Raw genomic sequence first — 22,080 nt, 5'->3', positions numbered from 1 at the left:
AACCAGGAAATACAGCTTCATTTATCACCGTGTGGGCAGCTCAACACTTTCCATGTGAGCACTATGATAAACAGGAAGCGTGGGCAGGTACATGGGAAGGGGTGACTACAGGTAGACACCTGTCTGAGATCAATGAACTTACTGAGCAGTTTAGCACACAGTTTTCCAGATTTTTCTGTGTATAGGAATCAGCCACGCAGTTTTACAGTATACTGATTTGTAGACTACATGCTCAGAGTATCCAGTCTGGTGTTTCAGATGTGCCAAAAGGTGTCAAGTTTTATCTCACCTAAGACAGTTTAAAGAGGTAGCATTTGGGGTCATCAAAGACTGGGAGAGAGTACTGAATTTTACCTTTCCTTCTTTTCTTTTTATATTTTTGATATTCCTTTCTCATTTATCAGACTTATCTCACAGCTATAAATTCTTTTTTTCATCTTTTCTATATATTCATTTCACAGTTAAATTAACTAAAAGAAGATAGAGACGCTTGTAAGGCCCAGAAAGAATATCATGCATTTTTTGTGTGGTACCATACAGTATGGCTTTGTCTCAGTGTTAGTGACTCTTACATTAATGGTGTCTTCTGGACACACTCACTTAACGAGGTAGTGCAGGCTCAACCTTATCAGCCATTCTAGAAAGGGTAGGTCTTGGAAAATGATTTCCTAGATAGCCCTCCTGGGAGAGCATTATAGAAACCAGAAAGGCAGAGCATTAAATTATAGTATTTATGCTATTCTTGGATCCTCTACAGAGAAATCTAGCAGGCATCATCAATATTTAGAGACATTGTAGAATTAGGGAGAACAAAGGCGTTTCAAGGTCTGTTTCATAAGCTAAAAGAGACGAGCCTCTTCTAATCTAGAGAAGGTGTCTCTCAGTAACCCAATATAACTAAGCTCCACAGACCCTGGCAAATGTACATCCCTCTTGCCAGTTTCCCCTTAGCCAAGTTAGCCTGGACATTTGTTGCCACTGGGCTCTAATACATATTTAAATCATGGCAGCATGATATCAGAATCAAAATTTGAGCTTTCTTAATTGGGTTTCAAACTTCTCTACATTTGACACAGATGCTATCATCCTCTTTCCATTTAAGTGGCAAAGGGCCTTCTATTTATGTCATATTTTAAGTAACATCTGAAACACTTGGCACCTAAGTATTTAAAATTCTTGGCCTCTTTAGACGAAACCTTTTCTGAGTTTAATCAATCAAAAGCAAATATTTTGAGACAAGTAAATGTCAGGGACAAATGTGAAAGTTTATGTCATTTCTGAGCTAATGCTGTTGGCAACAATAATTTCCAGTAGCTGACTTAGGATCACAAGAATATTTTCCCTTATTACAGGTTAGCTTGGTAAATGTCATCATTCTGATTAACTAAGTGCCAGAGCTTCTGCAATGGATAGGACTTTTGCTTTCGGCCCTGTTGAAATCGCGATGGGAAAATTTGTCAAATCACTTAGATCTGGGAAGCCCTTCAACACAGATCGAAGCAGAATGTTCACATGAATCCCTTTGGTTGCAAGTTCTTGACCTCTCTTTGCAAGTCTCACCAGTAGACGTTTTTAAAGGAACTTTCCCCTGCTACAACAATAGAGAGAGCTGTTTCTAGGCTAATATTGTCCTGAAGATCATGTCTGTGATCATGACACGTTCCTGGGTAGAGAACAGATCTCTTCCTAAAGTAAGTAGGATTTTTGAGATGAATGGAAGCATGTGGAAAAGTATGAATGTGCGTAGCTGTTGTTAACGTGCAGTGTCTGCTGTGGGAGGCTTCAGGACAGTTGTTCCCCAAACTTAGACTTCTAAATTACGTCAAGTAATTAAAACAGAAAACACGTTATTTTGTCAAAATCAACAAACACAGTCATAAAGGACTCTGAGCTGTGTCCATAGCACTTTAATTGAGGGTTATCCCTAGAAAAAGGAGGACAGAGATGCTACATGCTATCAAAGGGGTGCTACATAGTTTTCTCAGACTTCTCTTAGTCAAATGTCCATAAGCTACCTTGCAGTTTGGTGTTCTTTGGTCCTTTCCTTGCTTCTACATTCTATTAATGCAGAATTCTGGTTGGGATGAATTTCTGTTAGTGAGATATGTGATATCAACATGAAAAAACAAATTAAATCAGCCCAGCCTTTGAGTAGATGTACAATACTGTGTTTAATCCCTTCTTTGGGTATTAACTTTGTGACAGCATGGCTATGCAGTAATGTATGTACAGAAATAGCTCTTTTATTGATTTTTATTTTAGTTAGCAGACAAGGTAACAGAGTTCATTGTGAATTTTTCATCTATTATATGTCATCACACATTATCTTTATTTGCTTCCCAGTGCCCTCTCCCTTCCCCCTTTTGGCTTATTCCAAGACAAGAAGGGGGAAAAAACAGGCAGAAAGAGAAAGAATGAGTGTTCTCTCTCCCTTCTTTTTATTTTATGATAAGATCCCACTTAAGGAGTCCGGGCTAGCTTCAGACTCATGATTTCCCTAGCTCAGGCCCTGGAGGACTGGGAGGACTGGTAGGGAGCATTATGCCTTGGTCATATTTAACATCTGTAAGACTCACTTTTCTCATCATTAAAATTGAAATTGTATTTCAGTGATGTTTAGGAAAAGGAAATTGATGAACAGTGAATATATAGTGAATACTGCTACTGTGTGCATTGGGGCTGATGATGTCAAGCAGGAATTCGTTTGCTTTGGCAGCTACAGTGGTCATTGCCTGCTCCCTCTTGTGCCAGATTTATTTTCTGGTAATAATGTATGGAGCTTCAAACATTGTTACAATTCTTTCTTTGCCCAGTGTACTAGCACACATCTCTAATGCCAGCCCTTATGAGAGGCAGAGGCAGACAGATCTCTGTGAATTCTAAGCCAACCACAACTAAACAGTGAGACCCCCTTCTCAAAGAATAAAACAGAAAACGAAATTCTTTCTTTATTCCATTAGTGCTTTGCTTTAGTTGGATCAACTTTAAACCCTAATCATTCTTAGTTGCTGGTATGCCCCATCAATTATATGCTTACTATGATAGTTTACCAAAAATAATTAAAAACTCAAATGTCATAAAGTTTTGTTTACTAGCCTATTTTGGACTTTCTGGGGATATGTAATAAAATAAGAATGAATTTTTAAAAATTTGTTTTCTCCTTCATTACATCCTGATTGCAGTTTTCCCTTTGTCCCCTCTTCCTAGTCCCATCCCACCCACCCTCATCTCCCAGATGCACTCCTCCTCCATTTCTCCTCAGAAAAAAGCAGGCCTCCGAGGGACTAATATTTCTTTTGAATTCTAATTCATCTGAACTGTATATTCATTGGTGATGCTCCACTGAATCAGAACCCTGTGATCACCTCCTGAGCAGGAATTGCTATTCTCATCACTGAATAGAATCAAATAATTTTCTCAAACACGAAAGTGATTTGAGCCCATTTACCCAGTGCCACTATTTTATAGCATACTTGTTATTCACTGTGAGTTAGCCTAAGAAATGAACTATAATTTCTAAGCATTGATTAAGTAAAACTGAATGACTTCTGCACCAAGGGAGATACTGGAGATAACATGGAAGGCCACAAGTAATAGGACTACCTTCAGCACTGTCAAAAGCACAGGAACTAAGATGCCAAACAACACACATGGATACATGGGTAAAGAATGGAAAAGAGGTGGGGACAAGGGATGCAAATGACTTACACATGCATGTAGTTTTGGTCAGTTTAGAGATATGGGATGGCTTGGTGTGCTGATGAAAACTGGGGCATAAAATTAGACAGGTAGGAGGGAGGTTATAAAAGACAGTGGAGCTAGCCACGTCAGGGTATTTGGGGAAGGGATCATGAAATCTGCTGAGAGGCTCCCGTGTGAACTTGGTGAAATGCACATTCCTCATCAAGTTCCTCACAAGCCTTCCCTGGCCTGAGCCTTCGGTGGCTGTCTGGGTTAGAGTGTGCTTTATCCTATCATTTAGGGGAAGGACCACTTCATCAGATGTCATTGACCAGGAGGCTGGACGAAGAGCATCAAAAAGCAGCTACAACAATGGGGGAATCCCAGGCGCTCAGAGGTCACCCGCCCCAAGTGTTCGCAGTGTGACGTCCGTCAGCAGTAGAGTAAGTATACTACTGTAAAGAGACACATAGTCTCCGGGACTGGGCTTTACTAGCATCCATGACTGGGTTTGGGTTCTCCTTATGTCAGGGCATGTTGTTTATGCTATTGAGTGGAATGTAGCCTTAGCTTTGGCCCAGAAACCTGCAGTGGAAAAGAAAAGGCAAACCAGATTTTAAAGGAGGAGTCATACGAGGGGTCTTTAAATAGCCATATGATTTAAACAAATGTAATGAGTTCATTGGAGGTTCTGACTTTCATCCTTCACATTACTTTTCAGAGGACATATTTACAAATTAAACTGTACTGTTCCCAAAGTTGATTGGTATTCTACAGGAAAAGTAGAACCTTGAAGTCATTTTGTAATTTTCTATTCAGATGTTAAAATGAGAGGTCAGATGCATAATGAAGGCTTAAATTGTTATTATATATGTGTGTGCATATATATATATATATAGATAGATATATGAAAAATCTTTTGTATCACATTTTTTTATTTTAAGAAAGAAAAAGCACCAAATATTTGGGAGTAACACTTTGTTTTATCAATTATTCTTTCGGAAGTCATTCCTGGAATAAGTTACCATCTATTAGACTTTTTATTAAGCAAGAAATTCAATATTGCTGAAATCTCTCTTTGAGAAATCTTTATATATGAGCTTTAATACTTTGATTTAGCCATAATTTAGTGAAGTGAAAGCTCCTGAAAGACCCTGGACAAGAAAAGATTTAAAATAAGTGAAAGAATTAACCATGCAAATGTTTCAGCAAAGTGTCCGCTAGACAGACAAAAGCAATCTCTCAAAGAAACAAGCAAGAAGGCTACTCCATCCTTGATGGTCAGGTCCCTGGCTCATATAGTTTGTGTAATATCTGTACATTGCATGAGAAACTGGCAGCATAAAGAACTTGAAGTGAAAGCATGTCCGATTTGCTAAAGGAAGACCAAAAAGACCAGTGTACTGCTGTTAGTAATAGCGAAAAGGGTACAAGTATTCACACATGAATTCAGAGAAGCCATGAGTCAGCGAAGCCCTTGACAACTGCTGGATAGGCTTCACTATTTAGTGTGGTTAAGGTGGGGGGGGTGGAGGGCAGGGGCTAGTCAGGCATGGTGGCGCACGCCTTTAATCCCAGGACTCAGGGAGCCAGAGGCATGCAGATCTCTGAGTTCGAGGCCAGCCTTGTCTTCAAAGTGAGTCCAGGGCAGCCAAGGCTACACAGAGAAACCCTGTCTCGAAAAACAACAACAAAGAGAGAGAGAGAGAGAGAGAGAGAGAGAGGAGAGAGAGAGAGAGAGAGAGAGAGAGAGAGAGAGAGAGAGAGAGAGAGAGAGAGAATAAAAAGATAGGTGTGGCTGTAGGGTTCAAGTAGCAGAGCAATAAAGTTTAGCATCTGTTTAGGCAGGATCTTGGGAGCGGGCTGCTGCAGCTGAGGGAATAAGTGAAGCTTGGAGAACATTTAGGAAGCTTCTGCCATATTGCAGCCATGAAAAGGGGCTTGGAAACAGGGACATAGCAGCGGTGTGTTTAGTGAGCAGTCAGATTGTTTCAGTATTTTAGAGGAGGAATCAAAAGACATTCAGACAGATTGAATATCAGTGATTGATCTGTTTCAATAAAGCCTAAATTGGACTTCCTTAGATAAAAGGCATATTTTGAATTTCATAAATATTTATGCTAAGCTCAGCAAGGGGATTCTGTTCAGCAGTCAGAAAAATGCATAGATTGTTGATGACTATATTTACTTCTTCAGGAACCTAACAAGGAGTGATATTTAAAGTATTTATGAGCTGGTAGTGAGGAGACACTGAGCAAATGCTTGTACAGGGCTCAGGGGCCTTGCATGGTCTATGAAGAGAACTGTGGGTGATGGAAGGCATGAAGAAATGGGATAGGATGAAAACAATGGTAATGTTTACAACGTATTATGATATAAAAGTGCTCAAAAAAAATTATTATCGGGGCTGGAGAGATGGCTCAATGCTTAAGAGCACTGTCTGCTCTTCCAGAGGTCATGAGTTCAATTCCCAGCAGCCACATGGTGGCTCACAACCATCTATAATGTGATCTGATGTCCTCCTCTGCCAGTAGATGTACATGCAGGCAGAGCACTATATACATAATAATAAATAAATAAATCTTTTTTAGAAGGTTATTATCTGTGCACATGTGCAGTGGGTGGCAGCTGACTACCAGTCTAGTTACCAATAAGTTAATCCACTTTGATGTCAAAATAAAGCTTATCTTTGCAGGTATTGTTTAAGGAGAAAGAACAATTTTGTCCAGAGATATTTCCTAAAAGGAAAGTGGGAAGATTTACTCTGACTAGACAGTGATGGTGTGAAATTTGCTCTTGTATTCTAACCGAGCTAAGCTGGTGTTTTCAATTGGGGAAAATATATTCTTGTTAATAAGACAGAAAAATAATTCATAAATCATATAGCTTTTTGAAAAAGGGCATATATATGTGTGCATGCTTGTGTATGTGTGTGTGTGTGTGTGTGTGTGTATGTGTGTGTGTGTGTGAGAGAGAGAGAGAGAGAGAGAGAGAGAGAGAGAGAGAGAGAGAGAGAGAGAGAGAGACACACACCAAGGTCACAACTTCTCCTATAAGTGAAAAAAATTTTTAGAACATGAATATCTGTGCTATAACATAAATTTCTTATTTTAGTCTTCACCAGCTCCTAGAACCTTCTAAGGCAGTGGTTCTTAACCTTCCTAATGCTGCAACCCTTTAATACAGTTTCTCATGTTGTGCTGACTCCCCAACCATAAAATTATTTTCATTGATAATTCATAACTGTAATTTTACTACTGCTATGAATCACAGTGCAAATATCTGTGTTTTCTGAGGGTCTTAGGAAATCCCTGTGAAAGGATCATTCTACTTTCCAAAGGGGTCATGACCTACAGGTTGAGAACCACTGCTCTAGAGCATGTGCTACATCTTAATTCCTGTACAATGTTAACTGACCTATTAATGTTCAATATTAATGGTATCACTAGATCAACTGTGGGAAAACTTTCCGTCGTCATAATTGCCAGGAAGAGGCTTAGTCTTGCTTCATTAGAGGACTTCCATGTGTTAAGAGTTTGTGATGAGCTGCTGAAAGGGGACGTAACCTAATTCGTGTGTTTGACCACTGTCACACTCTGGATAATCTTTGCTAGTTTGTGATAATTAGAGGAATTAGAAGACATAGACTTGCTGCTATAGTTTTCCATGTTGGGAATGATGAAGGACTGAATGGAGATCGAATGCGGGGGCTGAATTGATTAGCACGCTAAGCAAGTAAGAGCCAGATCGATCAGTGGGGGCCTTTATTAAGGCATTCCTGAATGCCTAAGATGTCAGGCAGCCAGGAGGGAACCCACACTGGAGTCACTATTTAACTGTTTAGAAACAGCAGAATTGTAAAAATATCTCTCAAGTTTAACATTAATCACACTATGACGACATTTTCATGGGCAGTTAACCATAGCCTAGTTCTCAAGAGGCCCGCTTTTTTTTTTTTAAATATCAAATAGCTTCTCTAGATAGTGGCCCATAGCCATAACAGAGAAAATGTATCTATGCAATCTCAACAATAAGGCGCTGAGGGGAGAATCACTTTCCTTTAAGGCTGGACTCCTGCATAGCTTTTTCCATCCCAAGTCATCAGCACTGGATACATGTACATATGGGCAATGCTAAATGGATTCAGTAAGACACACACACACACACACACACACACACACACACACACACACAGAAATAGAGAGAAATACTATTATTATTTTATATATGTAATATGACTCGAATGTTAATGATAGATTAACAATAACAATTAAAGAAGATATTGTTAGCTTGGGAAGGAAGCAAAAGAGAAGTTGAGGATAGAGTGATGTAAATGGCAGTGCTCATGTTTGAATTCCTCAAAAAATGTTTTACAAAAGCAACCTTAGATTGGTCCTATAGGAATGAGCAAAGTTGGGACAGGGATTGGTTTTGTTTTGTCATATCATGCAATGAAAGCCAATCTCAGACCGAATTCTGCCATGTGTGCAAACGTTTATTTATAGGTAGGCATCCCTTACATCACCTGTGGTGGCTCTAAGTTGAAGAAGGTACTTGCTGTGTCTTACAGGGCTCTGGGGATTGTTCTAACTGGAGTGCTGAGGGAATGAAGAAAGGATAAAGAGAGACATACAGAAGAGCTAGGATTGGCTATCCTGGCTTCTCTGATGGAGAAGCTGCATCCCCCATCCCAAGCTCAGCCTGTTTGTGATCTAATAGTTGAATGGGGATGTGGGTTTGTTGCCTACAGATGTACAAGGAGGAGGGTTCATTACATGTAGTCGAACAAGGATGCAGTTTTACTAATCTCAATAGGCTCATTCTCTGTAGGGGAGCAGTCTTTTGACAATAAATATCTGTGGGAAAATAAAGCTACAGTTGGCATTTTCTACACACACTATGTGCATCTTAATATAGACAAGATGAAGACATTGATGCTGTTCTGAGTCTCACCCAAGGAAGGATTTGCTATTTCCATGGCAACGAGGCATTGGTTCTTGACATAGCCATTTTGATGGCAAACAAGACCACTCAGTGCTTCATCTCCTCCCTACAAGTCTCCATTCTTATAAACATTGATAGGCACTATGCATGGCATTTTTATTTCAGCATACATGGAACTAACTATATTTTGACCACACACCATTCTAGATGGAGAGAGTGAGAGGGTCTTAGGTTAAATGTCAGCAGAGAAAGTCAGATGCATGTGAGTCAGCTTTCTAGGGTGTAGCTTAGAGGTTCTCAAATGGTGGGTCGTGACCCTTTTGGGAGTCAAACAACCCTTTCCCAGCGGTCACCTAAGACCATCAGAAAATACAGATATTTACATTGCAGTTCCCAACAGTAGCAAAATTACAGTTATGAAGTAGTAACAACAATAATTTTATGGTTGGGAGTCACCACAACATGAAGAACTGTATTCAAGGGTCACAGCATTAGGAAGATTGAGAACCACTGTTCTAGATAGACACAAAACTAATAAAAAAGAGTGTACATGCTTGAGTTTCCATTATTATAACAGTGTCTGAGACACAAAAATATTCAAAAGAAAAGTTTGTTTTAGTTTATAGTTTTAGGAGTTGTCCATCAGAAAGAAAAGGAAATGAAGAAAAAGGAAAAGAAACAAAAGAGGAAGAGAACTCTTGTATTTTTGCTTGTGAGCCTATCCTTTAACAGCTGAGCCATCTCCACTTTGGCATATAATAAAGCACAATATGTCATGGAATGCATTGTGGAGCAAGCTGTTCACCCTATGGTTGCCAATTACCTGAATTCTTCCATTTGACACACCTCTAAAATGGTTCTACCATCATCCTGTATCACCAACCAATTTTTGTACCTTTGGGGAAACAGTCCTTATAAAAGCCACAGCAGGGCAGTTGAGAAGAGGGGATGTCGACAGAGGACAAACACAAGACCATATAGTTCTGAAGCTCACTGCTACTCCATGTAGGACTGCTAATCCTAGATCACTAGTCTTATGAATGAAAAAAATAATTCAAACATATTTCATAGAGAATTGAAATCTTTTTGGATTCAATTTCATAGAGTAACTTTTGAAGTATAGATTTTTGATAAAGACGCTTCAAATGTGATTTCATTTCTTCCCCCCAAATAATACACATAAGTATCTATATACTAAAGTATACTTATATGAAAAGATTTTAAGAGAAATCAGTCAGTATAATGTTCCTTTCCTCAATTTTTCTTTGTGGGAAGGAACATGGTTTTGGAAATTCCATGGCTTTGGCTGCCATTGAAAACACCTCTGAGGAGCTCACAAAGAGTCACCGCAGAAAGACATCCGGTACACCTTCCATAGCAGTGTCTGGTACCTCCATCTCCTCAGGTAGGTCAATTCAATATGAGTACTGTACTCAAAGTACTTTACAAAAAAGATGAATTCAAATTGAATTTCCTATTTCATATGGTATTGAGTGGATGTTTTATACTTGAGAAAACAATCATCTATTAGAATAATAGGCCAATGCATAAGTATTTTCTAAAGGTGGTCCCAGGTGATGTCTTGTGCCCACTGCATTTATGAGAAATCTACTTATTGAGTGTATAGCTTGACATAAGTCATTGGTAAGGTTCAAAGCTATACCAGATTATCAGTATAGAAACATAGAAAACACAAATAGTGTTAGGGTACATTTAATATGACAGGTTAATAACTGTCACCTGTGGATCAAGGAAATGGCAGTTCAATCTATAGACTGGCTAGACGTTCCATATACCCAGCCAATTTGTTTCATCCTTTAAATTGGAATTATTCAGAAGTAGCTTGCCCTAGTGTGGTTTCTATTGCTGTGATAAGCACCATGACCAAAAGCAATTTGGAGAAGAAAAGGTTTATTTCCTTGTATTGCTTATAGTGTGTCATGAAGGGAAAGCAGGAACTAAAGCACAGACTATGGATGAATGTGGTTTACTGGCTTGCTCTTCATGGCTTGCTCAACCTGAGTTCATATACATTCTAGGACCACCTGATGAAGAGTGGTGCTGTTAACAGTGATCTGCTTTCTTCCGCATTAATATCAATCAAGAAAATACCCCCACAGGCTTACATACAGGCCAATCTGATGGAGGCACTTTCTCAATTGAGGGTCCCTCATCCAAGTAACAGCAGTTAAAAAGAAAAAGCCGTGGATCTGGTGGGTGTGGGTGTACATTGGAGGATTTCGAGGGAGTAGGGAAAAGGGGAAACGATGTTTACATACATACATCCATATATATATGATAAGTGAGTATCATCCCAATAAAGGATTCCATGATGCTTTAAAAAAAAACCTAGTCAACACACATATTAAAACTATTAGTAAGAAATCTTCTCATTTATATGGATATTATTTATATTGCAATTTATTACCTATGACTAATAAAACTCTTCAGAGAAGTGCATCACTATTGTAATGTTTATATGCCATATGTTGGACTAAATTAATAATTAAACTGTCAACATTAAGCCATTATGTGTTACTTAAGGATAATAGCTCCATGCATTCCAAGGCTAGATTCTGGCTTTTAACTTGAATTTCAAGGAAGCCTTTCCTAAGCTTCAGGCTCCTAAATACTTTGTGTGTGCATGTTTTTGTGTGTTTGTGGTGTAGCCATGTAAATGTGTGGCACTGAAGACTAGAGCCCTCCAAAATGCATGCTGTCAAAAATAGAAATGTAGGCCAGTAAGATGATGTGGTGGGGAAAGACACTTGCTGCCAAACTTGACAACCTGAGGCCCACATGGTGAGAGGAGACAACCAACTCCTCAAAGCTGTCCTGAGAATTCCACTCTTGTATCACGGCACACATGAATGTGCACCTCCACTAAATAAATAGATATCATTTTTAAAAGAAAAAGATAGAAAAGGGCTTCACTAGCTCAATGAAAAAAAATTAATGTAGCCTAGAAACTAACACTGTAAGGTCAACTTGTACTGCATGTCTGCCATTCAGCACTTCCTCTGTCAGGCAGCACGCTAAGCACCTTCCTCATCACTGCATTTGCCATTTCACACTTTAGTGTTTGATTGCTCACTCCAGTCTCTCTCCTCTGTAAGCAACTATATTTGTCTCAGCAGGATTTTAGAACAGAACTATGCTGTGGAAGTAAACGGCTCTGCCTTGGTAAGCTGTCTGCAGCATTGTTGAGAAGTACATCATTTGTTAACTGACATATAAAAACCGGAAAGCAACATGGTCCGTTGACGAAGGAATGTTCTAGTAACTAATGAAATAAAAAAATCTCAGATTTTCTGTAGCCATTCCCTTGTGCACAAATGGAAGTCATGGCATTTAAAAATGGAAATTTATGATTGGTTGGCTTCATTTTATGTCAAATGTGAAAACACAGTGAATTCTCTTCAAGAATGATGTCATCTTTCTCATTAAGCTTAAGGACCCAATCTAGGAGTGTTTTTAATATTTAAGACGGGGTAAATAAAAAATCTTTAAACAGCTTAAAGCTACCCTTGGATTTTATAGCAGAGTACTTAACCCCCTGTGATCAAAGGCCAAATGAACTCAGATGTGTCTTCACACCAAGGCATTTTTCAAGATACTATAAAAATGTAAGTATGTTAATTAATGTAAAACAGCAGGATGTTTGTAAACCCGGATGCTGTTTCCATGATACTTCATCCCTCTCCCTCTCTCTGTGTGGGTGTATGTACATGTAAAAACTGAGATAGTAAACTATTTGCAGTGGAAATGTCAACCCATGACAAAATTAGCTGATTCACATCTGCATGCCATATTTCTCCCTCCAGACCGGAGTCGATCTGAGTTAGATTTGAGTGAGTCGTTTGCAGAAGACTTAGAGGACACGTCAAGCATAAGAAGCAGATCTGTCCCTGGGGCATTAGACAAAGACTTGGTAAGTTGGATTTGGAAGAAAGTTCAATAGCACATGGGAAGGAGGGCCACGATCTTGCCCTTCAAGCACTTGCACTTATAGGTGATAAGCTGAGAGTAAAATGGAGATATACACTGTGGTTTTCTGGTAGTTTTCACAATGAAATGTAGAAGAAACTAAAACACTATAATTTTTTAAAAATTAAAAATTAAAAATTTTAAAAACCAAACTGGACACGGTAATGCACACCTGTAATCCCAGCACAGCATTCAGGGAGGCAGAGGCAGGCTGATTTCTGTGAGTTTGAGGCCAGCCTGGTCTATAAAAGGAGTCCAGGGCAGCCAAGGCTACAGAGAAACCCTGTCTCAGAAAAACCCAAACAAATAATATAAATAAATAAATAAAGCTCCAGAAGTACAACTAGTTTATGAATGTATACATAAAACTTATTATAAAGTGACTTGGTAATGAATTAAAATGTTACAGTAAGAAAAATATATTTTGTTCTAGATAGGACTAGAATAATTACTATATGTATATGAAATGAAGTAACATTACATTCCAACAATATATTTAAAAACGTAAAAAACTATTTTAAAAAGCAAAAAACTTTTTATAAAATTTTAGTCATGCCTATAAAATTCTCTTTTAAAACTGATGAAAGCCGTTTAAATATGATTTCAAATGTCAAATATTTAAAAGTCACAGTATATGCCACTTTAGATGTTGATATTATTAATCCATTTCCATTACAACTTAGGAATTGAGCGCTGGAGAGATGGCTCAGTGGTTAAGAGCACCAGCTGCTTTTCCAAAGGTCCTGACTTCAATTCCCAGCAACCACATGGTAACTCACAAACCATCTATAATGTGATCTAGTGCCCTCTTCTGGTAAGAAGGCATACATGCAGGCACAACACTACATAATAAATAAATCTTTAAAAAGGAAAAAAACAACTTAGTAATTGATTCTAGTTGCCATTATTATTAGTTAATGATGTTCTGGAGGTTTGGAAAAATGCATAAGGTAAAATAGAAAAATGTTATAAGTATTAAATATTACAAAAATATGAAATAATACTTGTGTACTCAGAAAACCCTGGATAATTTAGTAATGCAATCTACTAGAATTGACAATAGAATAATCTATTTACTGCATTGTTCCCCAATGGCTTTCTCTGCCTGATCGCTTATATACACCAGGCCCAAGGGTGTCACTGCCCATAGTCAATTGAGCCCTTCCACATTAATTTCAATCAAGGAAATGCCCCACAGGCCAATATAATAGGGACATTTTCTCACCTGAGGTTCCTTCTTCCCAGATGATGCTAGCATGAGTCAGGCTGATGAGACTAATCAGAACATGGGCATTAAAAAGAAAATGAAATACTGAAAATGAAATTGAGGATGAAGATTGCAGCTTCTCTGTCTAGGTTATGATTTTGAAATTTATTCTTATTTTTATTTTTTTATTTTTGCTCATGATTCTCTGAGACTCAACTACAGTTATAACACAAGATTACATTTATTTACATATCAAGTTAGGTTGCACTACATTATGTATTGAAAAATGTTAGGCCAAACTTAAACTGTGTATGGAAGCCTCTTCAGGTCATACTTAAAATTCCCCATGGGGAAACACAAGGTGAGGATGGCTTTACTAATGAATGCCATCAAGTATTTGAGGTTATTGCTGTTGTAAACAGGGTATCCCTCTGTAACCCAGACTACCCTGGTACTATGTAGCCCATGCTGGCCTTAATCTTGCATGTAGTACTCTGGCCTTAGCCTCCCAGGTAGTAATGTAACAGGTGTGAGCCATTGTGCTTGGTCCATTAAATATTTGATGAAGAAATCATACAGTTTACAAACTCATACAGAAAGTTGATGAGGAAGTATTTCCACATCATTCGGTGACACCCATTACTTTACTGGTTAACAAAGCTAGCTAGGCATCCCAAGAACACAGAGAACAATATCTCAGGACACACAATGAAGAGAGGTGCAAATGTCCTTGATACAGTATCATTAAAACTCCATTATGTAACAAAAAAATCACCTACTACTACTAAGTGGGATTTAAGAGTGCTTGCTGCTGTTAGAGAGGACATGAATTTGTTCCCAACACCAGTTGACTCACAGGCACTTAAAGCTCTAGTTCCAGGGGAACTGACATCCTCTTCTGGCCTCCATGGGCATATATACATACAAGGAAAAATAAAATATGAGGCTTAAAAATAAATGAAAGTAGTACTGAAAAGAAGGCCATAATGCTTCAGTAGAAGGAGATAAAGTATTTGACAAAGTCTCACAGATGTATGTATTAACATCTCCACAACCTAGAAAGGAGAGGAGGGAGGGAGCTGCAATCCGGCTTCAAAGAGATTTAATTAATAAATAAATGAAAATTTAAAAAAAAAAAAAAAGAAAGAAGGAGAATTCCCTCAGCCTAATGAAGGGCATCTATAGTACAATTAACATGGTACTTAATGGCACAAATGAGTAAATTAGGTCAAAGTGCAGTAAGCAAAGCAGTTCCTTTATTCAGCATTACACAGGAAATGAGAGCCACTATGCAAAGGAGAGAAAGAAAAGAGTGGGAAAAGGAAAGGAAGGTTCTCGGTAGGGGAAAAAAGAACACTTGCAGTGCATTTATCTTCAAATGATGTGATCCTATATGTAGAAAGTTCTAAATGATTAAAAAATACAATATGACTTCAGCCAATTTATCAAAGTCTCAAGACATAAAATTAACATATAAAATCCAATTGTATTTATATACTATCAGCAAACAGCTGGAAAATCAAGTTGAGAATGTAATCTTATTGATAACATAAAAAATACTTGAAAAAGGTAGGAAATAAATGTATTTTCAAAAGTATAAGTGTACTTTGTTTCTTAAATTTTTATTGAGCTAAGTTGGAAGCCTGAATAAATGGAGAGATACTTTATTTATAGTCTAGAAAATTTCATGTTTTTAAGATGAAAACTTCTTCCAGGTTAATACCAATCAAAATTCAATACCAATCAAAATTCAACTAGGAAATTTTGTAGAAAAAAGTTGAGAATTCTGAAATTCATAAGAACATTCCAGGGGCCCAGAACAAAGTTGGAAGACTTACACTACTAGTTTTTAAGTAACTTCGATGATGAAGTCAATGGCATAAGCATAGGAAATAAATGGGAGTAGAATTGAGATTCTAAAAATCAACTCTTTCAGTTAGAGTCACATAAATGCATATAATCACATAGTCATTTGTGATTGAGGAAAGGATAATCTCAATGAATTATACTGGGCCAATAGGATACCTTTATGCCAAAAACCAAGCACAAAGGCCCTGATTCTTATCATACATATTATATACAAAAATGCAAATTAATTCAAAATTAGTCATCCAAATGTAAGAACTAATATTGTATAATTCTGAAAGGAAACCTGGGAGAAAATCTTTACATACTTTGTTCAGTGTTTTTAAAATAGAACACCATAATTTTAATGATTGATGCACTTAGGAAAAACTAAAAAAAAAATAATAATAAGTGAATTTTATCAAAATCAAAACCAAACAGGCTGGCTATGGTGGCACACACCTGTAATCCCAGCACTCAGGGAGGCAAAGGCAAGTGGATCTCTGTGAGTTCTAGGCCTACCTGGTCTATAAAGCAAGTCCAGGACAGCCAGAGAACTCTGTCTCGAAAAACCAAAAAAACAAAAACAAACAAACAAAAAAGGCTCACATCACACACACACACACACACACACACACACACACACACACACACACACACACCCACGCATGCACCTTTCATTCACATATAGTCACTCTTATGTGTAAAAGACTTTAAAGCTGAATGAACTATGAGTTCATGGTATCAGCCTTTCTACTTTTCTGAATGTATCAATACATTTCTAAACAAGCCCCCTATCATCTGGATGCTATTTTTAAAAGAAAATAATCTCAGCTAGGGTAACCTCAATATCTTCCCAGGAGCCTCCCCTATCCAGGTCTCCAGCTTGCTTCTGGGATGCCCCAACACCAATTTCCCTTCTCTCTCCCAGCCTTCTCACCCCCATGCCTGCTCATTGGCCCCCCTCCACCCTGTTCCCCTCTGGAGGGGTCAAAGAGAGACCACAAGGAGACCTACAGAGTAAATCAACCTGGGCCCATGAGGGCTCACAGAGACTGAACCACCAACCAAAGATTATGCATGGGCCAGACCTAGACCCTCTACACATTTGTAGCAGATGTGCAGTGTGATCATCATGTGGGTCCCCTAACAATGGGAGTAGGGGCTGTTTCTGGCTTTGTTGCCTGCATTTGGATCCCTTTTCCATAGCTGGTTGTAGACAGGAACCAGCATAACTGTTCTCTGAGAGGCTCCGTACAGCAGTGGATTGAAACAGATGTAGAGACTCACAGCCAAACATTAGGCAGAGCTCAGGAAGTCTTGTGGAAGAGTTGGGGGAAGGACAGAGGAACTCAAAGGGGACAAGAACTCCTTTAGAAGACCAATAGAATCAACTAACCAAAGACCATGGGGCCTCACAGAGACTGAACCACCAGCCCAAGAACATACATGGGCTGGTTCTAGGCCCCCTACACATATGAAACTCATGGGCTGCTTGGTCGACAAGTGGGTCCCCTAACAGTTGGAGCAGGGGCTGTCTTTGAGTTGGAGTCTATTGCCTCCCTCTGGATCCCATTTCCCTAGCTGGCCTGCCTTGCCTTGCCTCAGTGAAAGAAAAGGCACTTAGTCCTGATGCAACTTGATGTGCCAGGGTGGGTTAGTACCCAGAGTTAGGGCATGGGAGAAAGGAGGGATGGGGGAAGTGGGTGGGAAGGTGGGACTGGGAGGAGAAGAGGGAGTGGGGTTGCAATTGGGATTTAAAATGAACAAATAAATAAATGAAGAAAAAAAGAAAATAAGGAATCGTGATGACTAGAAGTTTGTGTTGCAACTGCTACACAGTCACACACTCAGAAATAGGAAACATAAGAAAAGACACTAGTTGTTGCAAAATAAGGGTGTTTTTACCATACTTTAATGAAATGTCTACTTTGAAAGTATCCAAGATGAGAGATAAATAGTAAGTCACACCTAGAAACATTAAAGTCAAAGACTGTCAAATACAAGAGAAAAAAATGTAAAACATATAGAAATAAATCTTGTTTTATACAAATAAACAAGAATCAAATTAATATCAGCCTTCTATAGTAATACTGAGTACAAGATGAAAGCAGTAATCTTTTCAAAGTATTGAAAGCCAACTATTTTAAACCTAGGACTTTAAAAAATCCTATTTAAAAATAACATGACTTCCAAGACTTATGAAAAGAAAGAAATCTTGAAATGGTTTCAAAAGATTCAAGAAGCAAATGTCCTTATATAAATTGGCAAAGTTGTACTAATAAAACTAAGATAAAAGAAGCAAAATAAAGAGGCAAAAATAAAAGTGTGTATGATGTTTATCTAAAAATACATGTTGTCCAAGGTGATCACCTTAGGGAACAGGGAGGTAGAACTTGAACCCATGTCTGTGTGATTCCAAAGCTTTTCCCATCAAGCAAACATTGTGGGAAAAAGACCCTACCCACAATGCCCAGACCCTATAAACTCCTTATATTTTATAATTAAGACTAACTGGAAGTAAAAACCCTAAACCTAAAGAGAGTTGATGCCTCTGTTTTTCTTTGATTGTCCAAGTATTTGTGAAATGAATCTTTCTTATATAAGAGAAATCATCCTGGGATAGAAATAAACGAAGCCATTGACTTTCACATCCTTTCCTAGAACTCCTTAGAAGAGACTGAAGATGGTGCTGATGACTTAGTGTCCTCTGGGTTTTCTACAAATAACCACAGTCTGGCAAGTGGCCTGTCAACTGTAAGCATACTTACAGAAAGTTGCTTTCTCTTGTTCATTTCCTGTGCAGTTTCAAAAGAGGTGGTAAGGTATAAGCTATTGTAGGTTCCTGCTTGCCCTGTGCCCTCACACCACCTTACACTCTATTTTGATTCCTGAGCCCTTCTTCTTCCACAATCCTTGCACAGCTTTTCAACTCTGCATTCCCATGTTCTAAAGAACTGGCTAAGAGGAGTGTGAAGACTCCCAACACAAAGAATTAAATGGTGAGAGATACAGGCTAATTATCATGCTACGACAATTGACAATTGATGGGTGCAGGAGTTATTGGGTACTCCTATAAGCATACTCAATTGTTTCATACGTACCTGAAGAAATTCTTAAATTTCTTCATTTTCTACTTTAATTCGTAGTCATCCCAAGTATATAAATCATTCCAGTTCTGTTGATAAGTTTCCCTCACACCATTCTCTCAACTCCCCACCTGCTCTCCACACTACTGGCAACCGTATTCCTACAAGACACCACTACTCTGCTTTCTTTCCCACTCCAACAAAATAAAACAAAACAAACTGTCCAGAGCTTCCCATTGTCTTCTGGGAAAATTCTGTTCTTACCTTGAGTTGAAGATCTCCCTTGAGAGCAAGCCTTTAGCCACTCCTATGCTGTTGTATCTGCCTCCGTACCTGCGCATGTCTTTGATTCTCTGATTTCCATGCTCTAATTCCCTTTTTCTTTTGGTCATTGTATGGCATCCTTAAAGAACTCCCAAGCAGGATCTCATAGGAAGAGGAGCTATCTAAATGTGCCTGATGCTGATTCAGACACCGTGAGTTTTCACCTTTGCTGTTACCCTCTTTCCAACCATACTTCACAAGATCCATGGTTTGGGAAATTTGGTTTGGATGAGCACTCCCACCTGTCTTCTGACTTGTACACAGCTAGATACTCCCTTTGGAAGGGATTCTTGAGCTGAAACATCTACAGGACTCCAGTTTACTAAATGTAAGAATCTGAGTGCCAGGCAAAAGACATGCCCCACAATGGTTTATCAATAACATGAGCTTTGCAGTAAGTGTCTCTATTTTAAGTCACAGCTGTATCTTGATAAAGAAAACGAGGTTATTAGTAGTAAAATTGTCATAATTATCTTAAATCCTAAATCTCACATTTTATGACTTCTTAAATTTTATTCTACTTATAGGAAATCCCTCATCCCTCAGCTATATCATGGGGCAGTGAAATGTGACCCGTAAGACTTTAACTAGAAACTGGGTATTTCTAAAAAATTTGTGAACCAGACTTTCTTCTTGTGTAATATAATTGAAGCTAACTCATGATGTTCTTAATACTTGAAGCATGGTCCATGTAGCAACACTATTGTAAAACCTTGGACCCCAAACGTTCTCAATTTATGGAGCTCCTGGAATTTCAGTTATTCTCTCATGTAACTCCAGGGTGAAAAATAAGGACTGTGGGACAGAGGGGAGGACATCCTATTGGGACTCTAAATGAGAGAAGCATGGGAGAATAGCAAAATAAAAGGATCCAGAGGGTCCTAGAGACCTACAAGTAGAGCATTATGATAGGCAGATTTGGGCCCAGGAGTCCCGCTCAAACTAAGGCACCAGCCAAGGACAATACAGGCGGCAAACTTTAAACCCCTTCCCAGATCTAGCCAATGGTCAGAATATTCTCCACAGTTGAGTGGAGAGTGAGATATGACTTTCTCACGTAATCTGGTGCCTCACATTTGACCATATCCCCTGGAGGGGGAGACCTGGTGACACTCAGAGGAAGGACAGCAGGTTGCCAAGAAGAGACTTGATACCCTATGAGCATATACAGGGGGAGGAAATCCCCCTCAGGAACAGTCATGGGGGAGGGTAATAATGGGAAAATCGGGGGGGGGAAGAATGGGAGGATACAAGGGATGGGATAAACATTGAGATGTAACAAGAATAAATTAATAAAAAATTAAATAAAAGGAAAAAAAAGAAAAAGAAAAATAAGGACTGGTCCCCCCCCCCCAAAAAAAAACTTAATAAGCACACAGATCCTCTGAATTTAATAACTATTTGAAAAAATAATTCAGGTCCATGTTTTATTCTGTTCTTCAGTTGTTCCATTAATCACTAATAATAGAATGAGTGTACCCGACAAACTATATAGTTTGTCAGATCTTAGAATCTCAACAGCTGTCATGTTCACTTGCCATTCCACAGCAATGTTTTGTTTCTACACTTTTGTCTTGTTTCATTTTATTTGAAAAACTCAACATCCTTCTGCCTCCATCTCCTAAGCTCTGAGATGATGGATGTGTACCACCATGCCTGAATTCTATATCGATTTTAATGAAATTTGCTTTAGATTGAAGAAATTATCAAAAGCTCAGAATACCACAAATAAGAATTCATTAGAAAAATAAAGTATAATATTGATAATAACACTACAAACATATAGTTAGTACTTTTGCCTACCCTATTGGTGACTGATGGGTGCCATTGTAGCTGTGTTTCCCTTTCAAATCTTCTTTGATATGCCCATGAGTTTACAGTAGTACCCTGGAATTCAAGCACACATTATTTGGCTCTTTAAGGCATAGCTGTTTGTGGAAAACTTAAAATGTCAGACTTAATCTTCATTTCAAAATGGTACCCGGGTGATTATTATGTAGTTGAAGTTTTAAAATTATGCTGCATTATTTTAAGAGTGGGAAAGACAAATTCAGTTTCTTATTGGCTCTCTTTTTAAAAAATATATTTTATTAATTTATTCATATTACATCGCAATTGTTATCCCCTCCCTTGTATCCTCCCATTCTTCCCTCCCTCCCATTTTCCCCTTACTCCCCTCCCTTATGACTGTGACTGAGGGGGACTTCCTCCCCCTGTATATGCTCATAGGGTATCAAGTCTCTTCTTGGTAGCCTGCTATCCTTCCTCTGAGTGCCACCAGGCCTCCCCATCCAGGGGATATGTTCAAATATGGGGCAGCAGAGTTTGTGTGAAAGTCAGTCCCCACTCTCCACTCAACTGTGGAGAATGTCCTGTCCATTGGCTAGATCTGGGTAGGGGTTTAAAGTTTGCCGCCTGTATTGTCCTTGGCTGGTGCCATAGTTTGAGCAGGATCCCTGGGCCTAGATCTGCCCGTCATAATGTTCTTTTTGTAGGTTTCTAGGAACCTCTGGCTCCTCCTATGACCAGGTAGGCATCATTCCAGGCATGCAGGGATGGTTTAATATATGGAAATCCATAAATGAAACCCACCATATAAACAAAATAAAAATAAAAAATCATGTAACCATCTCCTTAGATGCAGAGAAAGCATTTGATAAAATCTAACACCCATTCATGTTTAAGGTTTTGGAGAGATCAGGGATTCAAGGCACTTTCCTCAACATAATAAAGGCTATATACAGCAAGCCAATAGCCAAAATCAAATTTAAATGGTGAGATACTCAAGGAAATTCCTCTAAAATCATGTACAAGACAAGGCTGCCCACTCTCTCCATATCTCTTCAATATAGTACTGGAAGTTCTAGCCAGAGCAATAAGACAACAAAAGGAGATCAAGGGGATCCAAATGGGAAAGGAGGAAGTCAAATTATCCCTATTTGCAAATGATATGATAGTGTACATAGTGACCCCCCAAATTCCACCAGGGAACTCCTACTGATG

The 22,080-nt window shown here is 38.6% G+C and overlaps 1 protein-coding gene across 2 annotated transcripts in view; it reads left to right on the top strand.

Annotated features, from left to right (window-relative positions):
* The window catches only part of Sytl5 (synaptotagmin like 5), a 94,310-nt gene that overhangs the window by 39,965 nt on the left and 32,265 nt on the right, over window positions 1-22,080 (top strand). The window contains exons 6-10 of one of the 2 annotated variants that reach the window (XM_051141003.1): window positions 3,983-4,124; window positions 9,901-10,030; window positions 12,450-12,556; window positions 18,329-18,421; window positions 19,164-19,229. In XM_051141003.1, coding sequence (XP_050996960.1) covers window positions 3,983-4,124; window positions 9,901-10,030; window positions 12,450-12,556; window positions 18,329-18,421; window positions 19,164-19,229 — 538 coding nt within the window. The remainder of the gene's footprint in view (window positions 1-3,982; window positions 4,125-9,900; window positions 10,031-12,449; window positions 12,557-18,328; window positions 18,422-19,163; window positions 19,230-22,080) is intronic. The other variant, XM_051141004.1, reaches the window with a different exon arrangement.

This window comes from Acomys russatus, chromosome X (genome assembly GCF_903995435.1).
Source record: "Acomys russatus chromosome X, mAcoRus1.1, whole genome shotgun sequence".
In the NCBI taxonomy this organism is placed as follows: domain Eukaryota; kingdom Metazoa; phylum Chordata; class Mammalia; order Rodentia; family Muridae; genus Acomys; species Acomys russatus.
The sequence above is the reverse complement of the archived record's forward strand: the minus strand, read 5'-3'. Positions and strand labels throughout refer to the sequence as shown.